Source organism: Dama dama, chromosome 1 (genome assembly GCF_033118175.1).
Source record: "Dama dama isolate Ldn47 chromosome 1, ASM3311817v1, whole genome shotgun sequence".
Taxonomy (NCBI): domain Eukaryota; kingdom Metazoa; phylum Chordata; class Mammalia; order Artiodactyla; family Cervidae; genus Dama; species Dama dama.
In genome coordinates this window covers 34,149,319-34,173,546 of record NC_083681.1, presented here as the reverse complement: position 1 = coordinate 34,173,546, position 24,228 = coordinate 34,149,319, and the positions used below count along the sequence as shown (strand labels likewise).

The following is a 24,228-nucleotide window of genomic DNA, read 5'->3' as shown; positions in this document are numbered from 1 at the left end:
ATCACATTCCCCCCCACTCCAGATTATAGATTGAATCCAGCCAGGATTTCAAACCACTGTTCTAGAAATACCATTTCTCCCACATAAACTTCAAATCACAGTAAAGAGAATAAAGTTTGGAGGTGACAGAAGATGGACATCTTTTATTTCCCATATATGTACTGAGCCCTGATAGTATGTTAGGCTAGAAGATTTAAAGATAAGTACAGGGACTTCGCTGTTGGCCCAGGGGTTAAGACTTTACCTTCCAATGCTGCGGGTGCAGGTTCAATCCCTGGTTGGTGAGCTAAGATCCCACATGCCTTGTGGCCAAAAAACAAAAGCATAAAATAAAAACTATACTGTAACAAATTCAGTGAAGACTTTAAAAATGATCTACATCCAAAAAAAGAAAAAGAAAAAATCTTAAAAAAAAAAAAGTACAAAGAATAGTTCCTGCCCATCAGGGAATATATAATCTGTACTGGCAGAAATACCTGCATATACTTCATACATAAATAATGACTTGAAAGGAACACATTATTCTATGCTACTGACTCTAATTCAAAAAACAAGTTACACCTATTATTGTATTTCACTATTAGGTCAAACGAGTTTGTATCTTTTTTTTTTTTAAGAAATTGGAGTAAAATGAAGGAAATGTATGTTGGAAAATGGTGAAGAAACAATTTTGAATATAATTAGCAATCAGCCTTTAGACATTTGAATCTGGAGAAAGTGGAGGAAAAGATCCATGGCCACTTCACAGAATAATTCGAGAGCTTAAAGATTGGGCAAACCTGAACTGCTTTAAAGTTTCCTCCTGGGCATAACGAAAGAAAATTATGCTATGGAATTGGTGACAATCAACACACCCTGATATTGTTTGTAAATTAAGCTATAACTATTAAGAAAAATTAGCAATTAAGAAATCAATTAAGGAGCTTATAATAAACCTTTTTTCAGTTTTGTTATTGGAGATATAACTAATTCTTTTTTGCCTCACTATTTGCCTCTTCTCTTTTGAGAACACATTTAAAAATAAAGGAAAAATATTGCCTTAGTCTAGGAGAAATTATTGACTATAAACAGCTTTCACAGAATTTATTTGTATTTAAAAATGAGTGACTAAGCAAAATTTAAAATGTTACATAAGTTTCATGGAAAAGTACATTCACAACTAGAACTGAGTAAAAAATGTTGAAAATTCTGTTTGAAGTTAGCTAAGTGTTTGTTTTGATAATCCACTAAAAATACATGTCCACTCCTTTGTTTTATTTTCAGTTACGAAGGCAAGGATAAGACATAATCTTTTAAGACCATAGACAGAGTTTCCTCAGTTAAGAAAAAATCACAAATGTTCACTTTCTCTTGTTCCGTCAGAAAATACTCACAGGTTAGAACAGGTCAGAGTACCCTAAATAATACCAGTTTGAATTTGAATAGGTCTAAAAGCGTCCCTGTGTGTGTGTGTGTGTATGTGTGTGTGCACACGCTTAGTGGCTGAGTCATGTCGGACTCCCCTCAGCCCCATGGACCATAACCCTCCAGGCTCTTCTGTCTATGGAATTTTCCAGGCAAGAATACTGGAGTGGGTTGCCATTTACTACTCCAGGGGATTTTCCTCACCCAGGGATCGAACCTATATCTCCTGCATTGGCAGGCAGATTCTTTACCACTAGCACCACCTAGAAAGCCCCAAGGGCATCACTATTTAATATAACAACCTCTCATTCATGTTTGAAAATGATCCCATATTGTTGAGTAATGAGTTTCAAGCTGTTTCCCCACTAAGGGTGGTGGATGCACTGATCCAGCCCTTCTATTCTCCATGTCCACAAACATGTCCCCTAGGAGGTGGGTTGATGTGAGCTTTATGTGCGTCCATCAAATAGAGCTAAGTTTACTGGCTCCAGTAGGTCTCGAATCCATCATCTGGGGTAGAATAAACCCTCAAAATGATCAGATGAGAAAGGGAGGGGACATACTATTATTCCAATTTTATAGACAGACTAAACTTTATAATCATTTTGCATCATTTGCACAGGTTAAAAGACAGTACAGTGATTATCAATGGGAGTTGGAACGATAATAGAATCACCTGGATAATAATAATAATAAAAAATACCCATGTTGTACCCTGCTGTCCTTGCACTACCACACACACACACACACACACACACACACACACACATACACACACACACACACACACACACACACACACACACACACGCTGCTGCTAAGTCGCTTCAGTCGTGGCTGACTCTGTGTGACCCCATAGACGGCAGCCCACCAGGTTCCTCCGTCCCTGGGATTCTCCAGGTAAGAATACTGGAGTGGGATGCCATTTCCTTCTCCACACACATATATATAGATACACACACACACACATACACACACACACACAGAATCTGAGCTGAGAATCACTTCTGTCAGTTGCTGTTACTGATATGAGTGTGTGATGTTACCTCCAATGTACTAGAGGGATTTAATAGGATCGAAGACCAGTTCTTTCGTGGGAACAAAGGCAGCCAACACAGAGAATCAAACCCTCAGCTCTGTATTTTATCTAATGGAGTTTATAGTTAAAAAAAACAAACAAACCAAAAAACCTATGTTTCCTTGGATGGAAACATTTTGGATCTAATAATTGAATTACAGCACTGTAAGCCATTAATGACTTCTGTTTTGCTCTTAAGAATTTGTGGAATAATCCCCCCAATTCTTCAAAGAGGGGCAAGGTACAGGGTGTTTGTTTTACTTAGGCAGGCGCTTACAGTGACATCACCACCCCAAAGGAGGTGATACCCAGCTACTTCAAGCAGAGGCAAATTCCCGTCTAGTACCCAGAAGAGATTTTTTAAGAAGTCGCTACATACCTGTTCCAGGTGACCTTCCCCCCTTTTTTTATTGTGAAGTTGAAGGTAAGAGTCCATTCTTGGAGTGGGTAATCCCAAAGTCAGCTTGTTCTTTTCCACAAAATATTGTTTGGACTTCCTTCGCCGAGGGCCGCGTGATCCTGGCAGGAATGCCTGGCTGCGTGAACTTGAACTCTTCAAGTACTGAGAGAGGGTGCTGGACTTCTCCTCAGGGTCGCTGTCACTCAGCACGGAAAACGGCTCGGGGTGGTAGGTGCTCAGCTCGTAGTTTGGGCTTACGAATTCACTCCCAAGTAAGGAGGCTGTGCTCCGTGGCCTCTTCTGTTCGCCTTTCCCCGCTGAGAGGTCCATTGAGGGCTCCTTCGAAGGGTAGAGTGGGTTCAGAGTCAGATTTTCTGTAGAGCTGTCCACAGACTCCGGCAGTGCTTCTACAGGCAACAGCTTCCCCTCCTCTTTCTTACTCTTCCAGTTTGGATCGTATCGGAGGTGTGAGTATTTGTCTTCTGTGGGTTGTTGGCTGCCCAGAGCAGAAAAGAAGTGTCAAGTCCTTCATCCAAACAGACTACTCATTCTCTTCAGCTGACCATCTTACTCGACATCAATCTCCATCTTTCTCTTACAATTTTCCTTTTTATTATCTAACATGTGAAAGACACGTCTCAGGCTCAGACTAGGCCTACACACTACACATAAGGGCAAAAAGTCATCATTATCTAAGTTCATTGAAATATGGAATAAAAAAGGGGGATGGTTCATTTCTAAATGCTGGGAAACCCAACATCTGTAACATTAAACCAGTGAAATCATCTTGGTGCGAGGAATGCTATTACTTAGACACACCATAAGTTGCATAAGTAATAAGCTGCTGAGGATAAAATGGATTTCACACTTAGCTGGTGATATACACATTTAGCTGTTTATCAAAGAAGGGAAATTCGACCGTTGCCTGGACAACGACTCAGTCTGCATCTTTTGTGGGAGAAAAGCAGGATTTATGCCAACTGAACACCTATACAGGTTCATCCTCCTGTATCAGTGATTTTTATTTGTCACTTCATTTTGTCTTTGTAGATTTTTCAAATATGCTATGGGAAGATCTCTCACATTTGGGATCAGACGTTGCCTCTGAAGGCTCTCAGCTCATATTCTCTGGGTCACGTCTGTGTACACAAAACTCAGTAGACAGGTCAGCGTGTGTTTTAAGCTGTAGAAAAGCCCTATATGAATAAAAGGTTAAGCATAGGGTCCTGTCTGGTCCATATGAATGGGTCCATAATCAGTACATATGACCCCAAATCAAGTCCTCCCTTTTTCCCCATGACGATCTCAATTTGTAAAGCACCTCCTAGTCTTAATCAAAAAAGGAAAAAAAGAATGCTGGTAATACGGGCATATTTAATGGCCTCTTTGATCTTCAAAAGCTAAATGGGAGAGATTTTCCTTCCTCGAGTGCAGTAGATGCAATCCTCTAATCAAAAAGAAAATGTAAATCATTTCTGCTTTTTATGCTATTTGATATTCCCGTTTACAGAGGACATAATTTTATGCTGGGTAAACAAACTAATGGTGCCCCTAATGCTAATTTAGTCTTCTTAATGTGAACCTAGATTTCTTTGATTTGATGTAAAGCAAAAACTAGAGCAGAAAGCCCCAACTTCCATATCTTGCTAAATTGTCACTTTGAGTTTTTAGTGTCCTTTTTTTTTTTTTTTTTTTTAAACCATGATGCAAGGCTTGCTGGATGGGATGTCAGTTCCCCGATCCAGGACGGAACCTGGGCCACAGTGGTGACAGTCCCGAGTCCTAACCCCCTGGACTGCGGGGGAGTTCCCCTTGTCACTCTGAATTTGTAGTTCACATGTTAAAATGGAAAACTTATTGGGATGGACTGCTCTTCCTTTTCCACTGAGGGAAGAAAAATGACATTCTTCTCCATCCAAGTGCCTGGATGGATGGTCCATGATTGTCAGGAAACTGACATCAAACCGTGTGACTCATCACTCCCAAAACTCCACAGGGCTGCCTGCCTCTGGGGCTTTGAGGAGGTCTCCATGCGATGTCCTCTACTGACCTTGGGGCAGGGGTTGGTCCAGCAGGGCATAATCTGGACTTGGGACTAGACAGACCTGGACTCAAGTCCTGGGTCCATCACTACCTTTCTGTGCCTCAGTTGGTGGACCATGTCATCTCTGAGCCAGTTTCTCTCATCCGTAAGTTAGGACTCAGTTATATTTATTCTTGCATAAAATCCAGATGAGACAACGGAGCTTAATTCATGTGCTGTATTTGTGTTTAGTTCACTGTTCACCATGGCAACTGTATCTCCTCACCTAGGTCAGGTCCTGAGCATCAGGGACTGAGGGCTGGCCTTCCTTTCCCTAACCTCTGCCCTGTGCTATGGACAGAAGAGGTAAAAAGTGATGCTTAAATCAATAACTGAGCATTAGATATTTATATTTTTTTTTTTATTTTTTTTTATTATTATTATTTTTTTCCAGTGGGTTTTGTCATACATTGATATGAATCAGCCATGGATTTACATGTATTCCCAATCCCGATCCCCCCCTCCCACCTCCCTCGATATTTATATTTTTTAAAAAAATCCAACAGTAGTAAATTAGGATTTAAACATGCAGAAAAGCTGTTTTCTTTGGACCAAACCAGTGGATGACTTTAGGGCTTATTTTGTGCTGCATCAAGTATAAGGTTCAGCAGTGGTTGTTTAGATGGGGAAGAAAAGATGAAAGTACATCTTCAAGTAAATAAAGATAGAAAATATTTTTTTAAATGAAGAAATGTGCCATTTTCCCATATCTATGATATATTCAAAGGAAACTGTGAGTTTAACTCTCCTCATTCATCCACTTGATTCAACAGAATTTAACTTTCCTCATGCATTTGCTTGTTCAGCGATTCTATAGATGTTTATTGAGCACGTAATAAGTTAGGGGGAGGTGGTGCTAGTGGTCAAGAACCCGCCTGTCAATACAGGAGATGTTCGATCCCTGGGTCGGGAAGATCCCCTGGAACAGGAAATGGCAAGTCACTCTAGTATTCTTGCCTGGAAAATTCCATGGACAGAGGAGCCTGGTGGTCTACAGTCCATGGGTTTACAAAGAGTCGGACATGACTGCACATCCCCACACAAGTTAGGGGGAGATGGTGGTGAGCTCAGCTGGGGATACAGACCAGGAAGTGAGCAATTTACAACTGGAGTCATGAGTGCGCTGAGCAGGAGAACAGGGCCATCAGGACTCAGGAGGGACATCCAGTCCCATCTTGGGAGAAAGGGAAGCTTTCTGAAGGCATTGATGGCTTAGCTGATACCGAAGGCTAAGAAGTGCAGACAGTCTAAGCCAGGCTGAGGAAACAACTTGTAAAAAGCAACAGGGGGCAAGAGAACATGGGGCTTTCAAAGGACAAATTTTGCCTGGATAAAGTGGAGGGTAGGAGTGGGGACGGTTGAGGAGTGAAGCTCAGGGTTAAGCCGAGGTGAGATTTTGCAGGGCTTTGTAAATTCCATGAAGGGTATGGCTTAACTCCATTAACTTGAAAGTTTGGATTTACTTTAGCAAAATCACTCAATTAGAGAACAAAGTAAGACATAGATACATTTGGATAGGCAAAGTACTGCAGTGTTCAAAGGGCTTATCTACGGTTATCTATGGCTTATATACGGTTTCGGGGGAAAGTTTTAGAACAGGTAGCCTCCTCCTTTGCACTATTTAAAGCAGGGGTTGGCAACCTTAAAGGTGATACATCTGGGCCTCTCTGGTGGCTCAGTGGTAAAGAATCAGCCTGCCAATGCAGCAGATACGGGTTCAGTCTCTAGTCCAGGAAGATCCCACATGCTGTGGAGCAGCTAAGCCTCTGCACCACAGCTATCGAACCTGTGCTCTAGAGCCTGGAGCAGCAACTACTGAGCCCGTGGGCTGCAACCACTGAGGCACGTGAGCCTAGAGCCTGTGCTCCACAAGAGAAGCCACCGCAGATAGAAGCATTAGCATCGCAACTAGAGCGTAGTCCCTGCTATCCACAACTAGAGAAAAGCCCGTGCAGCAATGAAGACTCAAAAATAACAGACAAATTCTTTTAAAGTGACACATCTTATTGGGGCCCACTGCTTTCCTAGGGTGGGTTGTAGAGTGCTGGCTCTGGGAAGATAGCACATATTAGGGCGTGCTGATCTAGGGAATGCTTATAATGAATCTCCATTTTTAACCTCAGAGCAACCCTATGGGGAGGTGTCACTATTATGCCCATTTAATAGATGAAGAAACTGAGGCTTGGAGAGTAAGGAGCAGACTGCCTGCACTGAGTTACCCGTGCTGCCAGTTACCGTGGGAGTGTGGGCAAGTTATTGTACTTCTCTGTGCCTCAGTTTCCTTATCAATAAAATGAGGATGCTAATAGTACCTACCTAAGAAAAGATGATAGTACCCACTTCATAGTTGTTGAGAGTATTAAGCACATTTGTATACATATATATGCTGAGAACTGTGTTCTTTTTTAAAATCTAATTTTCTTATTTTTTGTGTTTGCTTTTTAAAAAATATTTTTGGTTGTGTTAGGTCATAGTTGCGGCACACGGGGTCTTCGTTGTGGCATACGGGCTTCTCTCTAGTGGGGGCTTGAGGGCTTAGTTGCCCCGCAGCATGGGGGATCTTAGTTCCCTGACCAGGGATCGGGCCTACATCCCTGCATCGCAAGGCGGATTCTTAGTCACTGGGCCACCGGGGGAGTCCCTAGAACTGTGTTCTTGGCACAGAGTAAGGAAGGTCCCAGGAAGGGTCTGCTGTGGAAGCACGTGCCAGCGAGCTCCGTCATGCAGTCTGTTGCTGTGCTTCCTGTTCTGTATCATGACACCACACTGCTTCCTGCTGATGGAGCCCAAGGGATTCTTTTCTCCCTCAGGCCTAAGTTATTTCCAGGACACACTGTTGTCTCCTGATGCACTAAGTGGCACCTTAGTGGCCTGAAAGAATGAATATTCCATCTTAAAAAATTAAAAAAAAATTTTTTTTCAAGAACTAGGCATCATGGAGAATCTGTTTGAACTGTGATTTAGGAAAATGGGATTAAGAAATGTCTGTGTTTCCACACAATGAGAAATTTTAGGCACTGCTGAGAGATGATGAGGGAGATAAAACTGGGAGAATTCAATTATTTTAGACTTTCAGAAGGAGATGTAATTTCTAGCCTCAACAAATTGCCATCGGACACTGCCCACAGAAGCAGTATCACACACCCTGGAAAAGACGGGTGTTTTGAGTGAAATCTGGAAAATTCAGAAGGTTTTGAAACAAATCAGAAATACTGAGTTGCTCTGGCTGTGAAAGATATTTTTGAACCAATCGTTTGAAGAGACACTCTAATAATGTGTATTTACAAGATTAGAATCAGAAAATGTGGCTCTTCTAAGAGCTTTAATTATACTGTACTGCGTACACCTACAATGACTATCTTAAAACATCCCCCTTTCTCTTCCTTTTGATGGAAACCATATGTAGGGACAAATGGGAGGTTATGTTTTGCAAACTCAGGGGCGTGAAAAGCTTTAATACTTCACGGAAACAAATCTAATGGTTGAAATAGAACATGATACTAAAGAACCCCATTGTTCTGAGCTTGTGTGCTGAGAAGCTCCATTGTGTTGTGTGGTCCAGGTCAACACACTGGAACAAAATGTGTGTGAAGTGCTCCTTCATCAGTAATCATGTGCACACACAACACACACCTTGTTTTCTCCCCATTGGATAGGGAGGTTAGACAATGAGTACACAATGCTTTTGTTGCCATTCAGACAACAGATGCCAGGTCTGCCCTTCAGATGCCCAGGTTAGAGATGGATGCAGAGAGGAAGGGGAGGGTGGTCTCCTAGGCATATGCCATCCTATTTGCTGTCTCTAATGGACCACATTTGAGCACTGACTGTGACAACTTCAGTCCAAATAAAATCAAATCTCCATTTGACGAAGAGCTTCGTGTTCAGTTGAGTATTCAATCAAAAAATTACTAAAATTAGAGCATGTTTCTAGTACAATTAACATCCTTTGCACTCATAATAAAATATTCAATAACTGGCCATTTTGCCTGTCAAGGAGGTGAATAAAAGCATTGCTATTAATCATTTAGCAGTTATTTCTTTGCCACTTTATTTTAAGTAGGCAGTTAAATTGAAACTGCACATGTTATTATTGATTTAGGTTTAATTTAATCCTTTTAAACAGAACAATTATTCCCAATTTATATGCCATTAAATCTTTTATGGATATGAACAGCAAATTCAATTTCTGTTTAAGTGTACAGTTTTTAATGCTTCTTTAAGGAGCAATAAAACTGACAATTGTTTCCAAGGATTTCTGAATTCTGTGCTCATCGTAATCTTTTTATCAACAGCTTTTAAGTAAATAAAATGAAATAAATCCAAAGGATCAAAAAAATCACTTTTGCAGGTAGGAAACAAAAAGGTTTCACAAGTATATTGAAATCCTTTGGGAAGGCTATTTACAACCCAGAAAATTTCATCTAATACAGGCATTTATTCTGCTAAAAAAAAATTAAACATTTTAATAGAAGAAAAGTAGTTTAATGAACCAAAGGCCAAAGACTATCCACAAGTGAAGGGGTTGGATTGTTCTCTGGTGAATTTTGTTGACTACAGTCATACGGTTTGGATGATTCCAACCAAAGTCTCCCTTTTTTGACAACAGCTTTTGGCTGCAAAATAACCAAATATTTGCACCAGGTTCTTATTAGTACCAGTCTTGATTCATGGACAATCTGTGAGTTAAATTATCTTAAGAGGGCATGCTAGTAATTGCAATGTGAAATTCCAGTACCTTGTTTCCATTAAGATTATCTTACGTGAAACAGAGGCTGCATCCTCACAAGGGAAATGCTGTATGACAGAGAACCTATTTAGAAACAGAATTCCCCTCCAGTGAGTTTACAATGCTCCTGCCAGACGTCTTCTGTGGAAGGCTCAGCAGTTCTTTTCATTCTCCAGAAACAGTAGCTAAAAGGCAGAGACCCAGACTGACAGTACTTCCAGGTGCTTACACTTTCTTTAAATAGTTTCTTGTACTTTTTTCTTTTAAGATTTTTTTTTTTAATGTGGACCATTTTTAAAAAAACCCACTCCAGTATTCTTGCCTGGAAAATTGCATGGACAGAGGAGCCTGGTGGGCTACAGTCCATGGGATTGCAGAGAGTCACACAACTGAGCGCGCGCGCGCACACACACACACCATTTTTAAAGTCTAGATTGAATTTGTTACAATATTGTTTCTGTTTTATATTTTGTTTTTTTTTTTTTTTTTTTTTTGCCAAGAGGCGTGTAGGATCTTAGCTCCCTGACCAAAGATGGAACTCACATCCCTTGCATTGGAAGGCAAGATATTAACCACTGGACCACTAGGGAAGTCCTCTCTTGTATTTTAACTGCCAGATACTAATGGCATTGGAATTGCAAGGTAGCTGTGATGTCGTTGGAAGAGCACTGGAGAGGTCTTGACACCTGAGCCCTAGTCCAGATTTTGCCACTGAGCAGTTATGTGAACTTGGGTAAGTTTTGTATCCACTCTAGGCCTCAGGTTCCACCTTTTATTAATACAGTAAGGGATAGGCTGAACTTTAAAAGACCAAACAGCTCTAAGAACCCACCATTTAAAAAATTGAATTGGGCCTATCATGGGAAACTCACTGATACATATAGGGGTTGGGGGGAAAATTTTAAATTCAATCCATTAAAAAATTATAGTAACCAAAGACTTCCACATTTCCAAATTTGTCAGGGAGTAGAAACAGATGAATACAGTGAAGGTTGTGAATTAAACTTATCTCGTCAGTTACTTGGTTATAATCTTCCTCTTGATAAACTGGCAGGACTGTAGGTGATGTAAATTTCAATAACACATTGTGAGGTTTCAAACTCACTATTTATTTACTTATTTTAACACAATAACGCATCCCCATTTGGAAATAAGCTGGAAAAGAACTCATGGTCGTCTCCGAGGGCAATAAAACCCCAGGAGTCACGGTAGTATTAGCATTTCTGGCAGGGACTGTGCCTCTAATAGACACAATTCATGCCCACGCACACACTTCACTTCCTCCTCTGACTGCTCGTCTGTCATGATGGCACAATGCCTGCTCTGAGGAATGCGTCAGGGTTTGACTGCTGCATAGATTGTGAGCAAGTGAACATAAGACAGCAGTGACCAATACCTATGACAGCAGGTCACTTTGATATGATGATACCCATGTGATCAGAAATAAATAACCAGCATGCTAGTAGCTATTGCCAAATACTGTGTGAACCCCATAGGACTGGGTACATGTGCATGCATGCTCAGTCGTGTCTGACTCTTTGTGACACTATGGACTGTAGCCCGCCAGGCTCCTTTGTGCATGGGATTTCCCAGGCAAGAATACTGGAGTGGGTTGCCAATTCCTCCTCCAGGGGGATCTTCCCGACTCAGGGATCAAACCTGTATCTCTTGCATCTCCTGCACTGGAAGGCAAATTCTTTACCACTGAGTCACCTGGGAAGCCCCTGGGTATAGAGTAGAATGCATTTGAAGAGGTTGGCCAGCCAATGACCTTAAATGGAAAATCTCTCTCATCAAAACAACATAAATTAACATGGATGAATGTTGCTAGAAACCAACAGGAATGAAAATTGATGCCTGGAAGCTCTCAGAACGTTCTTGATAAAACTAGAATGTTACACCTAGCCTCAAGTGTCTTTACTCTCCCAACCAGAGGGGTAAAAAAATCTCTATGACATTTATGAGAGGAAGTAATCTCTCATCAGCTCAAATATATCTTATGTGCGAAATTGGAGGGGGAAGTTAAAATTCTGAGTTTGGGTTTTTACTAAGTCTCTCTACCTACTTTTGGTTTTGCTTATCCCATACTAATATTTAAGTCCTAGAAATCACCATTCAGTACTTCACTTGATTCTTGTATTATTAATTGGAAACAACATATAGTCGTCCCTGGTATGTGTGAAGGATTGGTTCCAGGACATGCAGAGAATACCAGATTCTGTGGGTGCTCAAGTGGCAGGACCCACCCTCTGTATCCATGGTACTACATCCACTAATTCAACTAACTGTGGGTTTTGTACTACTGTAGTACTATTTATTAACAAAAAATCCTCATGTGAGTGAACCCATTCAGTTCAAATTCATTTTGTTCAAGGGTCAACTATACACACACACACACACACACACACAGACACACACTACATATTTATATATAAATACTACATATTTCATGTATATATATGTGAAAGCTTTTGAGAGGAAAATTATATACTATCACAAAAGTGCAGATGATTATTCCTGAGCCCTTTCCTTACTTTCAGTCTGTTCTGAACATTCAAGTTAACTCAGAATACCTTCCCACGCCTCCTTCCTCCCAGTAATTTCTGGCACAAGGTGGTCTGCTAGACAGAATGGGGGATATTTGGTGAGGGCTCTGCTTCCCAGGTGATGAGAGAGGCTTCACTCAAGGAAAACATTCTGTTTTCCAGGAGGGAAATATATGCTGGGGAATATAGGCTACTGTGACCCTGTTCTTATGGACTCTCAAAGGATGTGAATCTGAGCAAGCTCTGGGAGGTGGTGAAGGACAGGGAAGCCTGGTGTGTTGTAGTCCATGGGGTTGCAAAGAGTTGGACATGATTGAGTGACTCAACAACAACAAATGATCCTCCTGCCCAAAAGTAAAATACCATTAATGTTTATGTGCTCTGAGGACACAGGATCCGTTACAGATTTGTATTACTTAACTAAAATTTATCATTTTATATGCATATTTAATCTGACCTTAGTCCATACTGAAGCTGTTACAGCTTTAATTTCTGATAGCAAAACTGAGTTCTTGACCAGATCAGTCCTTGATCACCTATCCATATACATAAAATTGGAGACATAGACTTTGGAGTTAGAAGACAGTTCATTCAGTCCAATTTCTGGCTCGGCCACTTAGTAGCTACGTACACCTAACAAAACTTTCAGAGCCTTGGTTCCCCATCTGCAAAATGGGGATAATATTGTTTAAGAGCCTCTTGCTGGGATAAATGAGATAGTATATATCTAGCAAATGGTCCTCCAAATAGTAGCTAATTATATTGAAGTATTTTTGTAAATAAAACCTTATCAAACACATATACCAGTTACTGTATTGTTGCTTTCTGATTTTTTTTTTTAACGTATGAGGTTTCAGAGGGCCACAGGACTGAAGAGGTTATTTCTAATGCTCTAAGAATTACATTGATCTCTTTTTCCCTGAGTGCCGAGTGTCATAAGGCTAATTCTGGAGTGGGGTTTAAGGATTATCACGTGAAGATCCTCTTTCCACTCTTGATTCATTCACTGTAGTCAATGTTGCTGAAATTTCTATTAAGTAAAAGGTTTTTCTAATCCATATACATTGAGCTGAGGCTTGACTTTGCTGAGGTACAAGGGAGTAATTGCTTTGAGGAGGTTCTAGTAACATCAAAACACAAGAGTAGAGCTCAAGTGACTTGTCAGGCAGCTTTTAAAATGGTTGCCCATAAAAGCAAGAAGAAAGAGATTTTGCTTGGTTTTAAGGCAAGGCTTTGACTAATTATTTTGAACTACAGTTCCCAGAATGCTATCTACCTGACAGAAATGAAAGCCCTCTTGAATTTCATATTGAGAGCCTGTGATCAATTTGTGTATTTCTCAACTCATAAACTACTCAGATCCAAGCAACGATACACCTAGGAAAAGTTTCCAAGATGAACAGAGAAAGGGGCCAGTAAGGAAATGCTCAACTGGATGACATTTTTTTAAAGCTTAAAAAAAAAAATTTATTTGGCTATGCTGGGACCTTAGTTGCAGGATTTTTCAGTTGTGGCATGTTGGATCTATACCCTGATCAAGGATTGAACCTGGGCCCCCTGCATTGGAGTGCAAAATCTTAGCCACTGGACCATCAGGGAAGTCCCTGGATGATATTTTTGAGGCACTATTTGACTAAATGCTTTGGTTGTGTTTTCCTCTATAGTAGAGAACTGGTTCTCCAAACAGTCAATGTATGAAGCACTGCACAGCCAAACAATTACTAGGGCCATAACCCACTCTAATCCTGAGGATTATAGTCTTTCATTAATGTTTCCAAGGCAAGTCAGTCTAAGGAAAATATCGTTATTTTAGGATCTGTGAATCAGAAGACCAAGGCCCTAACTATGCTTTTGACTTTGTATTATTCTTTATTTAAAAATACATTGATGTTTTGGGGGCTCCCTTGGAGTCTAAAGTGTCACATTCTTCTAGCTACTATAGATTTGTGAAATTGTTACTTTTCTTTTTACTCTTGAGTGGTGACTGTCTTTTCCTCCAGTGCTCTGAAAAAGATAGAGAATCGATGGCTCTTCTAAGGGGATCCTGTGTAGTGAAAACGAACACTAGATTGAAAACTGAGAGCTGGGTGCTCATTTCATCTCTTCCACTAAATTACTTTGTGACACAGGAGATCAAGCCCTGAGCCTTTAGACTGGGAACACTGACTCCAAGACCCTAGACTACCAGAGAACTACCCCTGCTGCTGCTGCTGCTAAGTTGCTTCAGTCGTGTCCGACTCTGTGCGACCCCACAGACGGAAGCCCACCAGGCTCCCTGGGATTCTCCAGGCAAGAACACTGGAGTAGGCTGTCATTTCCTTCTCCAATGCATGAAAGTGAAAAGTGAAAGGGAAGTCGCTCAGTTGATGTCCAACTCTTAGCGACCCCATGGACTGCAGCCCACCAGGCTCCTCCATCCATGGGATTTTCCAGGCAAGAGTACTGGAGTGCAGTGCCATTGCCTTCTCCAAGAACTAACCCTAGGGAGTATCAAATAGTGAGAACTGACACAAAGGAAACCACTTGAATACAAGACCTGGCATCACCCAACCACCAGTAGTACCTGTGCAGGACGCCTCATCTAAACAACAAACAAAACAAAAATACAAACCCAGGCATCAGCAGACAGGATTACCACCTCACTCAGCCTTGCCCATAAGAGGAAAAACAAACAAACAAAAACTCAGCATAAATCTCACCCTATACAAAGCTTACACAAACCACTGGAGCAACCTTAGGAGGGCAGAAACCAAAAGGAAGAAAGAATTCAACCATGAAGCCTGGAAAAAGGAGACCTCAAACACAATAAATTAAAAAAAAATAATAATGAAAAGGCAGAGAAATACTACACAAATGAAGAAACAAACTAGAAACACAGAAGTCCAAATAAATGAAGAGGGAATAGGCAAACCACCTGAAAAAGAATTCAGAATAATGATAGTAAAGATGGTCAAAAACCTTGAAACAAAATGGAGAAAATGCAAGAATCAATTAACAAAGACCTAGAAGAATTAAAGAATAAACATGCAGAGACAACACAATTACTGAAATTAAAAAATACTCTAGAAGGAATCAATAGCAGAATATCTGAAGCAGAAGAATGAATCAGTGAGCTGGAAGATAAAATGGTGGAAATAACTTCTGAATAAAGTAAAAAGAATGAAAAGAACTGAGGACAGTCTCAGAAACCTCTGGGACAATATCAAATGCACCAACATTCGAATTATAGGGGTCCCAGAAGAAGAAGAGAAAAAGAGTATGAGAAAATTTTTGAAGAGATTATAGTTGAAAATTTCCCCAACATGGAAAAGGAAATAGCCAATCAAGTCTAAGAGGTACAAAGAATTCCATACAGGATAGACCCAAGGAGAAACATACCAAGACACATACTAATCAAACTAACAAAGACTAAACACAAAGAAAGAATATTAAAGGCAGCGAGGGATAAGCAACAAGTAACATACAAGGGAAACCCCATATGCTTAACAGCTGATCTTTCAGCAGAAACTCTGCAGGCCAGAAGGGAATGGCAGGATATATTTAAAATACTGAAAGGGAAGAATCTACAACAAAGATTACTGTACCCAGCAAGGATCTCATTCAGAATCAATGGAGAAATAAAAAGCTTCTCAGACAAGAAAAAGTTAAGAGAATTCAGTACCACCAAACCAGCTTTACAACAAATGTTAAAAGGACTTATATAGTTAAGAAATACAAGAGAAGAAAAAAGATTTACAAAATCAACCCCAAACAGTTAAGAAAATGGCAATAGGAACATATATATCAATAATTACTTTAAATGTAAATGGATTAAATGCTCCAACCAAAAGACACAGCTGGCTGAATGGATACAAAAACAAGACCCATATATATGCTATCTACAAGAAACCCATTTCAGACCTAAAGGCACATATAGACTGAAAGTGAGAGGATGGAAAAATATATTCCATGCAAATGGTGAGCAGAAGAAAGCTGTAGTAGCAATCCTCATATCAGACAAAATAGACCTTAAAGAATATTACAAGAGATAAGGAAGGACACTACATAATGATCAAGGGATCAATCCAAGAGGAACACATAACAATTGTAAATATCTATGCACCCAACATAGGAATGCCTCAATACATAAGACAAACACTAACAGGCATAAAAGGAGAAATTGACAGTAACACAATAATAGTAGGAGACTTTAACACCCCACTCACACCAATGGACAGATCATCAAAACAGAAAATTAATAAGGAAACACAGTCTTAAATGATATATTAGATGAGAAGGATCTCATTAATATCTTCAGGACATTCCATCCAAATGCAGAAGACTACACCTTCTTCTCAGGTGTACAGGGAACGTTCCCCAGGATAGACCACATCTTGGGTCACAAGTCAAACCTCAGTAAATTTAAGAAAATTGAAATCACATCAAGCATCTTCTCCAACCACAATGGTATGAGACTAGATATCAATTACAAGAAAAAAAAAACTGTAAGAAACACAAAGACATGGAGATCAAACAACATGTTTCTAAATAGCCAACAGGTTACTGAAGAAATCAAAGGGAAATCAAAAAATTTCTAGAAACAAATGACAATGAAAACATGACAACTCAAAACCAATGGGATGCAGCAAAAGCAGTTCTAAGAGGGTAGTTTATAGCAATACAATCCTACCTCAATAAACAAGAAAAACACTGAATAGACAACCTAACTTTACACCTAAAACAACTGGAAAAAGAACAACAACAACAACAAAAACCCCAAAATTAGTAGAAGGAAAGAAATCATAAAGATCTGAGCAGAAATAGATGAAAAAGAAATGAAAGAAACAATAGTAAAGATTAATAAAACTAAAAGTTGGTTCTTTGAGATGATAAAACAATTGACAAGCCTTTAGCCAGACTTATCATGAAAAACAGAGAGAGAAATCAAATCAACAAGATTAGAAATGAAAAAGGAGAGGTTACAATAGACAATGCAGAAATACAAAGGATTATAAGAGACTATTATGAACAACTCTATGGCAATAAAATGGATAACTTGGAAGAAATGGACAGATTCTTAGAAAAGTTCAGTCTTCTAAGACTGAACCAGGAAGAAATAGAAATTATGAACAACTCAGTTACAAGTACTGAAATTGAAGCTGTGATTAAAAAATCTCCCCAAAAACAAAAGCCCAGGACCAGATGGCTTCACAGGAGAATTCTGTCAAACATTTAGAGAACAGCTAATGCCTATCCTTCTAAAACTCTTTCAAAAAATTGCAGAGGAAAGAACACTTCCAAACTCTTTCTACGAGGCCACCATCACCCTGATACCAAAACCAGACAAAGACAACATAAAAAAAGAAAACTGCAGGCCAATATCACTGATGAATATAGATGCAAAAATCCTCAACAAAATTTTAGCAAACAGAATTCAACAACACATCAAAAAGCTCACACACCATGATCAAGTTGGGTTTATTCCAGGGATGCAAGGATTCTTCAATATATGCAAATCAATCAATGTGATACACCATATTAAGAAATTTGAAAGAAAAACCATACGATCATCTCAACAGATGCAGGAAAAGCCTTTGACAAAATTCAGCACCCATTTATGATGAAAACTCTTCATAAAATTGGCATAGAAGGAACCCACCTCAACATAGTTAAGGCCATATATGATAAGCCTACAGCAAACATTATTCTCAATGGTGAAAAGCTGAAAGCATTCCCCCTAAGATCAGGAATAAGACAAGGGTGTCCACTTTCACCACTATTATTCAACATAGTTTTGGAAGTCCTAGCTACAGCAATCAGAGAAGAAAAAGAAATAAAAGGAATCCAGATCAGAAAAGAAGAAGTAAAGCTCTCACTGTTTGCAGATGACATGATACTGTACATAAAAAACCCTAAAGATAGTTATCAGAAAATTACTAGAGCTAATCAGTGAATTTAGCAAAGTTGCAGGATACAAAATCAATACACAGAAATCACTTGCATTTCTATTTACTAACAATGAAAAATCAGATATAGAAATTAAGGAATCAATCCTATTCACCATCACAACAAAAAGAATTAAATATCTAGGAATAAACTTACCTAAGGAGAAAAAAGGACTGTATACAGAAAATTATAAGACACTAATGAAAGAAATCAAATATGACATAAACAGATGGAGAGATATTCCATGTTCCTGGGTAGAAAGACTCAATATTGTGAAAATGAGTATACTACCAAATCCAATCTACAGATTCAATGTGATCCCTATCAAATTACAAATGACATTTTTCACCGAACTAGAACAAAAAATTTCACAATTCATGTGGAAACACAAAAGACCCTGAGTGGCCAAAGCAGTCTTGAGAAAGCAGCATGGCACTGGAGCAATCAACCTTCCTGACTTCAGATTATACTACAAAGCTATAGTCATCAAGACAGTATGGTTCTGGCACAAAAACAGAAATATAGACCAATGGCACAAGATAGAAAGCCCAGAAATAAACCTATGCACTCATGGGTACCTTATTTTTGACAAAGGAGGCAAGAACATACCATGAGGCAAAGACAGCCTCTTCAGTAAATGGAGCTGGGAAAACTGGACAGCTGTGTGTAAAAGAATGAAATTAGAACACTTTCTAACATCATACACAAAGATAAACTCAAAATGAATTAAAGACCTAAATGCTAAGACCAGAAACTATAAAACTCTTAGAAGAAAACATAGGCAGAACATTTAATGACAGAAATCAAAGCAAGATCCTCTATGACCCACCTCCTAGAGTAATGGAAATAAAAACAAAAGTAAACAAGTGGGACCTGATTAAACTTAAAAGCTTTTGCACAGCAAAGAGAACTATAAGCAAGGTGAAAAAGATAACCCTCAGAATGAGAGAAAATAACAGCAAATAAAATAACTGACAAAGGATTAATTTCCAAAATATACAAGCAGCTCATGCAACTAAATGCCAGAAAAACGAACAGCCCAATCAAAAAGTGGGAAAAAGACCTAAACACACATATCTCCAAAGAAGACATACAGGTGGCTAACAAACACATGAAAAGATGCTTAACATCACTCATTTATTAGAGAAATGTAAATCAAAACTACAATGAGATACTACCTTACACCGGTAATGGCCATCATCAAAAAGTCTACAAACAATAAATGGTGGAGAGAGTGTGGAGAAAAGGGAACGCTCTTGCACTGTTGGAGGGAATGTAAATTGATACAGCCACTGTGGAAGACGGTATGGAGATTCCTTAAAACACTAGGAATAAAACCACCATGTGACCCAGCAATCCCACTCCTAGGCATATGCCCTGAGGAAACCAAAATTGAAACAGACATATGTATCCAATTGTTCATTGCAGCACTATTTACGATAGCTAGAACATGGAAGCAACCTGGAAGTAACCTAGATGCCCATTGACAGATGAATGGATAAAGAAGTTGTGGTACATATATACAATGGAATATTACTCAGCCATAAAAAGGAATGCATTTGAGTCAGTTCTCATAAGGTGGATAAACCTAGAACCTATGATACAGAGTGAAGTGAGTCAGAAAGAGAAAGATAAATATTGTATTCTAATGCATATATACAGAATCTAGAAAAATGGTACTGAAGAATTGATTTATAGGGCAGCAATGGAGAAACAGACATAGAGAATGGACTTACGGACATGGGGAGAGGGGAGGAGAGGGTGAGATGTATGGAGAGAGTAACATTACCATATGTAAAATAGATAGCCAACGGGGATTTGCTGTATGGCCTAGGAAACTCAAACAGGGGCTCTGTATCAACCTAGAGGGGTGGGATGGGGCAGGAGATGGGAGGGAGGTTCCGAAGGGAGGGGATATATGTATACCTATGGCTGATTCATGTTGCGGTTTGACAGAAAACAACAAAATTCTGTAAAGCAATTATCCTTCAATAAAGAAATAAATTATAAAACTACATTGAATAGTATTTACATTGTCCTTGGGTAAAAAGCAAGGTTAAAGTCAGGTCTCTGAGCACCGTTCAAAGAGGAAAAACTCAACATTGGGGAAATGAGGTCACATAATGGATCCTTACCTTGGTTTCTTCCTCATAAAAGTACAGACAAGAATACCTATCCTTCCCGATGCCCTGTTTCTATAAATAAAACTACCATTTATTACCTAGGAGACTATGACTCTCTTAGATTAGTGCTACAATAAAAACATGGTTTAAAGCATAGAGTCAGGCTGCAGGAGTTTGCTGCTCCGCCACATCCCTGGTGAAATAAATAACCAGCTTCTGTAAGCCTTATTTGCGGTCTCTAAGATGGGATCATGATAGTGTCCACCTGTTGGGGCTGCCATAAGGATTGAATAAGATGATACATGTCAAGTGTCTGGCACAGGGACGGCTTGGTATTCTGTCAATGCTTTTGTTGTCGGAACCTTAAAGTAAGTAATCTTTGCCTTCTCTTGTTCTTTCCAACCCCAGTTCTAAATTGTCACCAAGTCCTAGCAATTCTTTATTTACATATGTCTCTGCTCATTAGCTGTGAAGGAAATGAATAAAAAATTGCTGTGAAGGAAATACACTCATATAAGAGTATGTATTGGTTGGAACTTCCCTAGTGGTCCAGTGGTTAAGACTCTGTGCTTCCACCATGAGGGTCTTGTCCCTGGTCAGGAAACTGACATCCCACAGGCTGCGCGGCAAGGCCGGAAAAAAAGTATGTGTTGGTTATCTCTGAGGAGGAAGATGGGTGTGAGAAGGGGAACAAGGAAATTACCTGCAACATTTTATGTTTTAAAAAATATATCTGAAACAAATATGCAATAAGGGTGAGATGGTATTTTTCTCTGTACTTTTCTGTGGGTTAGAATTTTTTCTTAATTAAAAACCTCAGGGAATTCCCTGGTGGTCCAGTGGTTAGGACTTGGTGCTTTCACTGCTGTGGCCTGGGTTCAATCCCTGGTTGGGGAACTAAGGTCCTGCAGGCTGCACTGCATGGCCAAAGTAAATAAATAAATTTTTTTTTTTTTTTTAAAAGAAACTCTCAACATCAGTAACAAAGCACTCTGATGTTAGGTGACTTCATCTCTGTCAGCTTCATTTTCCTGGCCTGTTAAATGGGACTAGCAGCACTTTCTTGTGGGATTGCAATGAAGAATTGAGTGAAGTTACAATGGCTTTTCAAAAGAGATGACATTATTATTACTGTTGTCATTATAATTATTGCCATCTGGTGGTCTCTTTGCTGTGTTTTTACTGTCTAATTCATAATGCATCAGCTTGCAGAATAATCTTCCTTCATCTCACTGTCCTCCCCAAGAACCGGCGTTTTCTCCTCTGGGTATACCCAACCCCATTCAGTCGGGGGTGGCGAGCTAGTTAAAGCCTTCCTAAGCCCCTCTTTCACCCCCTAACTCTGTGGCTGCACCTCAGTTATAGCATTTATCACTTGTCAGTAAGTCTCCTACATATGAATGAGTTCCATTCGAAGAGTCAGTTAGTTAAGTCCAATTTATTTGTGAGTCTAACAAAGTTACCCTCGGTACCCAGCTAACAAAATGGCCTTTATAGTACTGTACTGTTAGGGTTTATAATATGTTCATATCTTTGGAAGTGCATGACTTGAAGGTTCGTATGTAGGGGACTTACGCTACTCCAACAGCCCCTAAGAAGCAGACAAGCTCGATTCAACTAAGTATCTTCAGTGAAAGAGAAAGAAGAAAGGGGGAAAAGACTTAGGGCTGGGCTGTCATTCTGGCTGCCATGAAAGCCGGAGTGTATCCTTGGGAAACATCATTTGAGTTCTGTGTTCAGTGTCATGTCCGTGGCATGGGCTGGCGGTATCCACAGAGGCCCTTGTAAGCCCCTCCTCTAATTTCCCTACATTCAAAAACCATCCTCTGTCATCAAATGGGGCTCAATGGGCCACACACACTCATGTTAATTCTGTTCTTGTTTTTCCCCAAATCTTGCCTAGTTTCCAAAACCCTGCCTGCCCAAGTTCTAAGCCTTCCAGTAAACTTTCCTCAATTTATTTTAACCCTAATTTAAAAAACATCTAACACAAAGAAGGTCTGGGAGGGAGGGGATGTCTGTATACATAGCTGATTCACTTTGTGGTATAGCAGAAATAAACAGAACATTGTAAAGCAGCTATATTCCAATTCAAAAAATAAATAAAAGCAGTTTATACTGCACATTAGTAATAATTGTTTCCTTAAACTTAATAGAATAAGGCAAGGCATTATTTTCTACAATCCCATGCACCCTTATTACTTGGCTAACAAAATTAAGCCCTACTTCTGACTTTATATCATTGCTCCTCCTCAACCCTTCAGCTTTGGTTTATTGAAAAAAAGAAAAACATGGTAGGAGAGTGTTTTCTTTTTTTTTTTTTTTTAAATCTAACACATACATAACTTACTAAGAGTCACTGTTTGAAGCACTTTATATATATATATATATATACACACACACACACACAAACTGATTTAGCCTCACAATAAACTGTGAGATAACTACTATTATTATCCCATTTTTACTGATGAGGGGCTGAGGCACAGAGTTTAAATGGGCTTGGCCAAGGTCACACAACTAGTCAGTGGCAAAATCTGAAACCACTTGGTTTGCTTCAGATCTTTGTAACTTACCACCATCCCAAGACCCCTTTCTAATCAATAGCTGTGAACTTCAGTACTCTAGTGTGCCATTTATATTTTCATTAAAACTGAATAATATTGCACTCATTTATATCTTCTTAGACGTTTTGGTAGCTTCTGGCATAAAGTGAATATACCGTAAATACTGATGATTATAGAAATTAAATCTCTGTGATTATATAAGCCCAGGAAGGTAGACCTCTCCTGGCTCAGGTAGAGGTCTCAAGTCCCTGCCAACAATGTACTTCACTGACAGTGATGGCAGTCTTGTGAGAGAAGCAGGCTGGCTCATTTCACAGGAGAGAAAAAATAAACTGCAAGAGACTGAACGGGACTTATTTCAAATTATACACTAAACACCATTGCCTCGACCAACTCAAGAACACCCGAGTCCATGATCATGGCACTTTTCTAGATCAGGCTTTCTGGGATTTCTCCAAGGTGAGGTCATAGCAGTAGAGACACTTGGAATATGGACAGGATGTAAGGAGCATAAGAAATACAAATGTCCTTATCGTTAATAACTATTCTCATCAACAATCTTGGCTCCAAGCTGCCCTTAACTGCTTGGAGATCTGTCTCACACACATTACAAAGGAGCTTGTTACAAGAGCCTGTTCAGAAACAGACTCACAGACTTAGAAAATGAACTTCTGGTTGCCAAAGGGGAAAGGTTGTTGAGGGGGAGGGATAAAGGAAGAGTTTGCAATTAACATGTACACACTACTATAAATAAAACAGATAATCAACAAGGAACCTACTGTATAGTACAGGCAGTTCTACTCAATATTCGGTAATATTGAAAAAAGATAAGAATGGGAAAAGAATGAAAAAAGAATTATATGTATACCTATAACTAAATCACTTTGCATACCTGAAAGTAATACAACATTGTAAATCAATTATATCCACTATAAAATAAAAAAATCCCCAAACAAGAGTCTGTCCTTACTTTCACTTGAGACAGTACCAGTAATTATGTAACAGTGCATCTCAGAACCCACTGTTTTCTTACACAAACCAATTCCTTACCTATTAATTGCACCAGCATCTTGGGTGTGGAGGTTTTCCTCACAGGTCCTCTGAGCTGCTTTTCTGCTTGCTTCCTCTTCCGTCTCACTCAAGTTCTCCTCCTCTAGGCTGTCAGGCTCCATGTCATTGTCCTGAATTTGATCTTCAAGCTGAGACCGGGACTTGATCTTTTGAGTGGGGCTTTCTGAGTCAGATTCCAAAGAGTCTTTTGAAATCAAATGTAAGTCTTCTTTCTTAAATGATGGCTCTGTGGACTGGACCTTTAAGTTGGTGTGGACAGGAGATTGAATAGACAGCTTGGGAATGAATTTACTATGACTCAT

General features: G+C 39.5%; 1 protein-coding gene across 3 annotated transcripts in view; it reads right to left on the bottom strand.

The window, feature by feature from the left end:
• The window catches only part of JHY (junctional cadherin complex regulator), a 73,305-nt gene extending 49,077 nt beyond the window's left edge, over positions 1-24,228 (bottom strand). For all 3 annotated transcript variants that reach the window (XM_061130500.1, XM_061130621.1, XM_061130588.1), the window contains exons 1-2: positions 23,906-24,228; positions 2,862-3,378 (exon numbers count right to left, since the gene is read on the bottom strand). In XM_061130500.1, coding sequence (XP_060986483.1) covers positions 2,862-3,378; positions 23,906-24,228 — 840 coding nt within the window. The remainder of the gene's footprint in view (positions 1-2,861; positions 3,379-23,905) is intronic.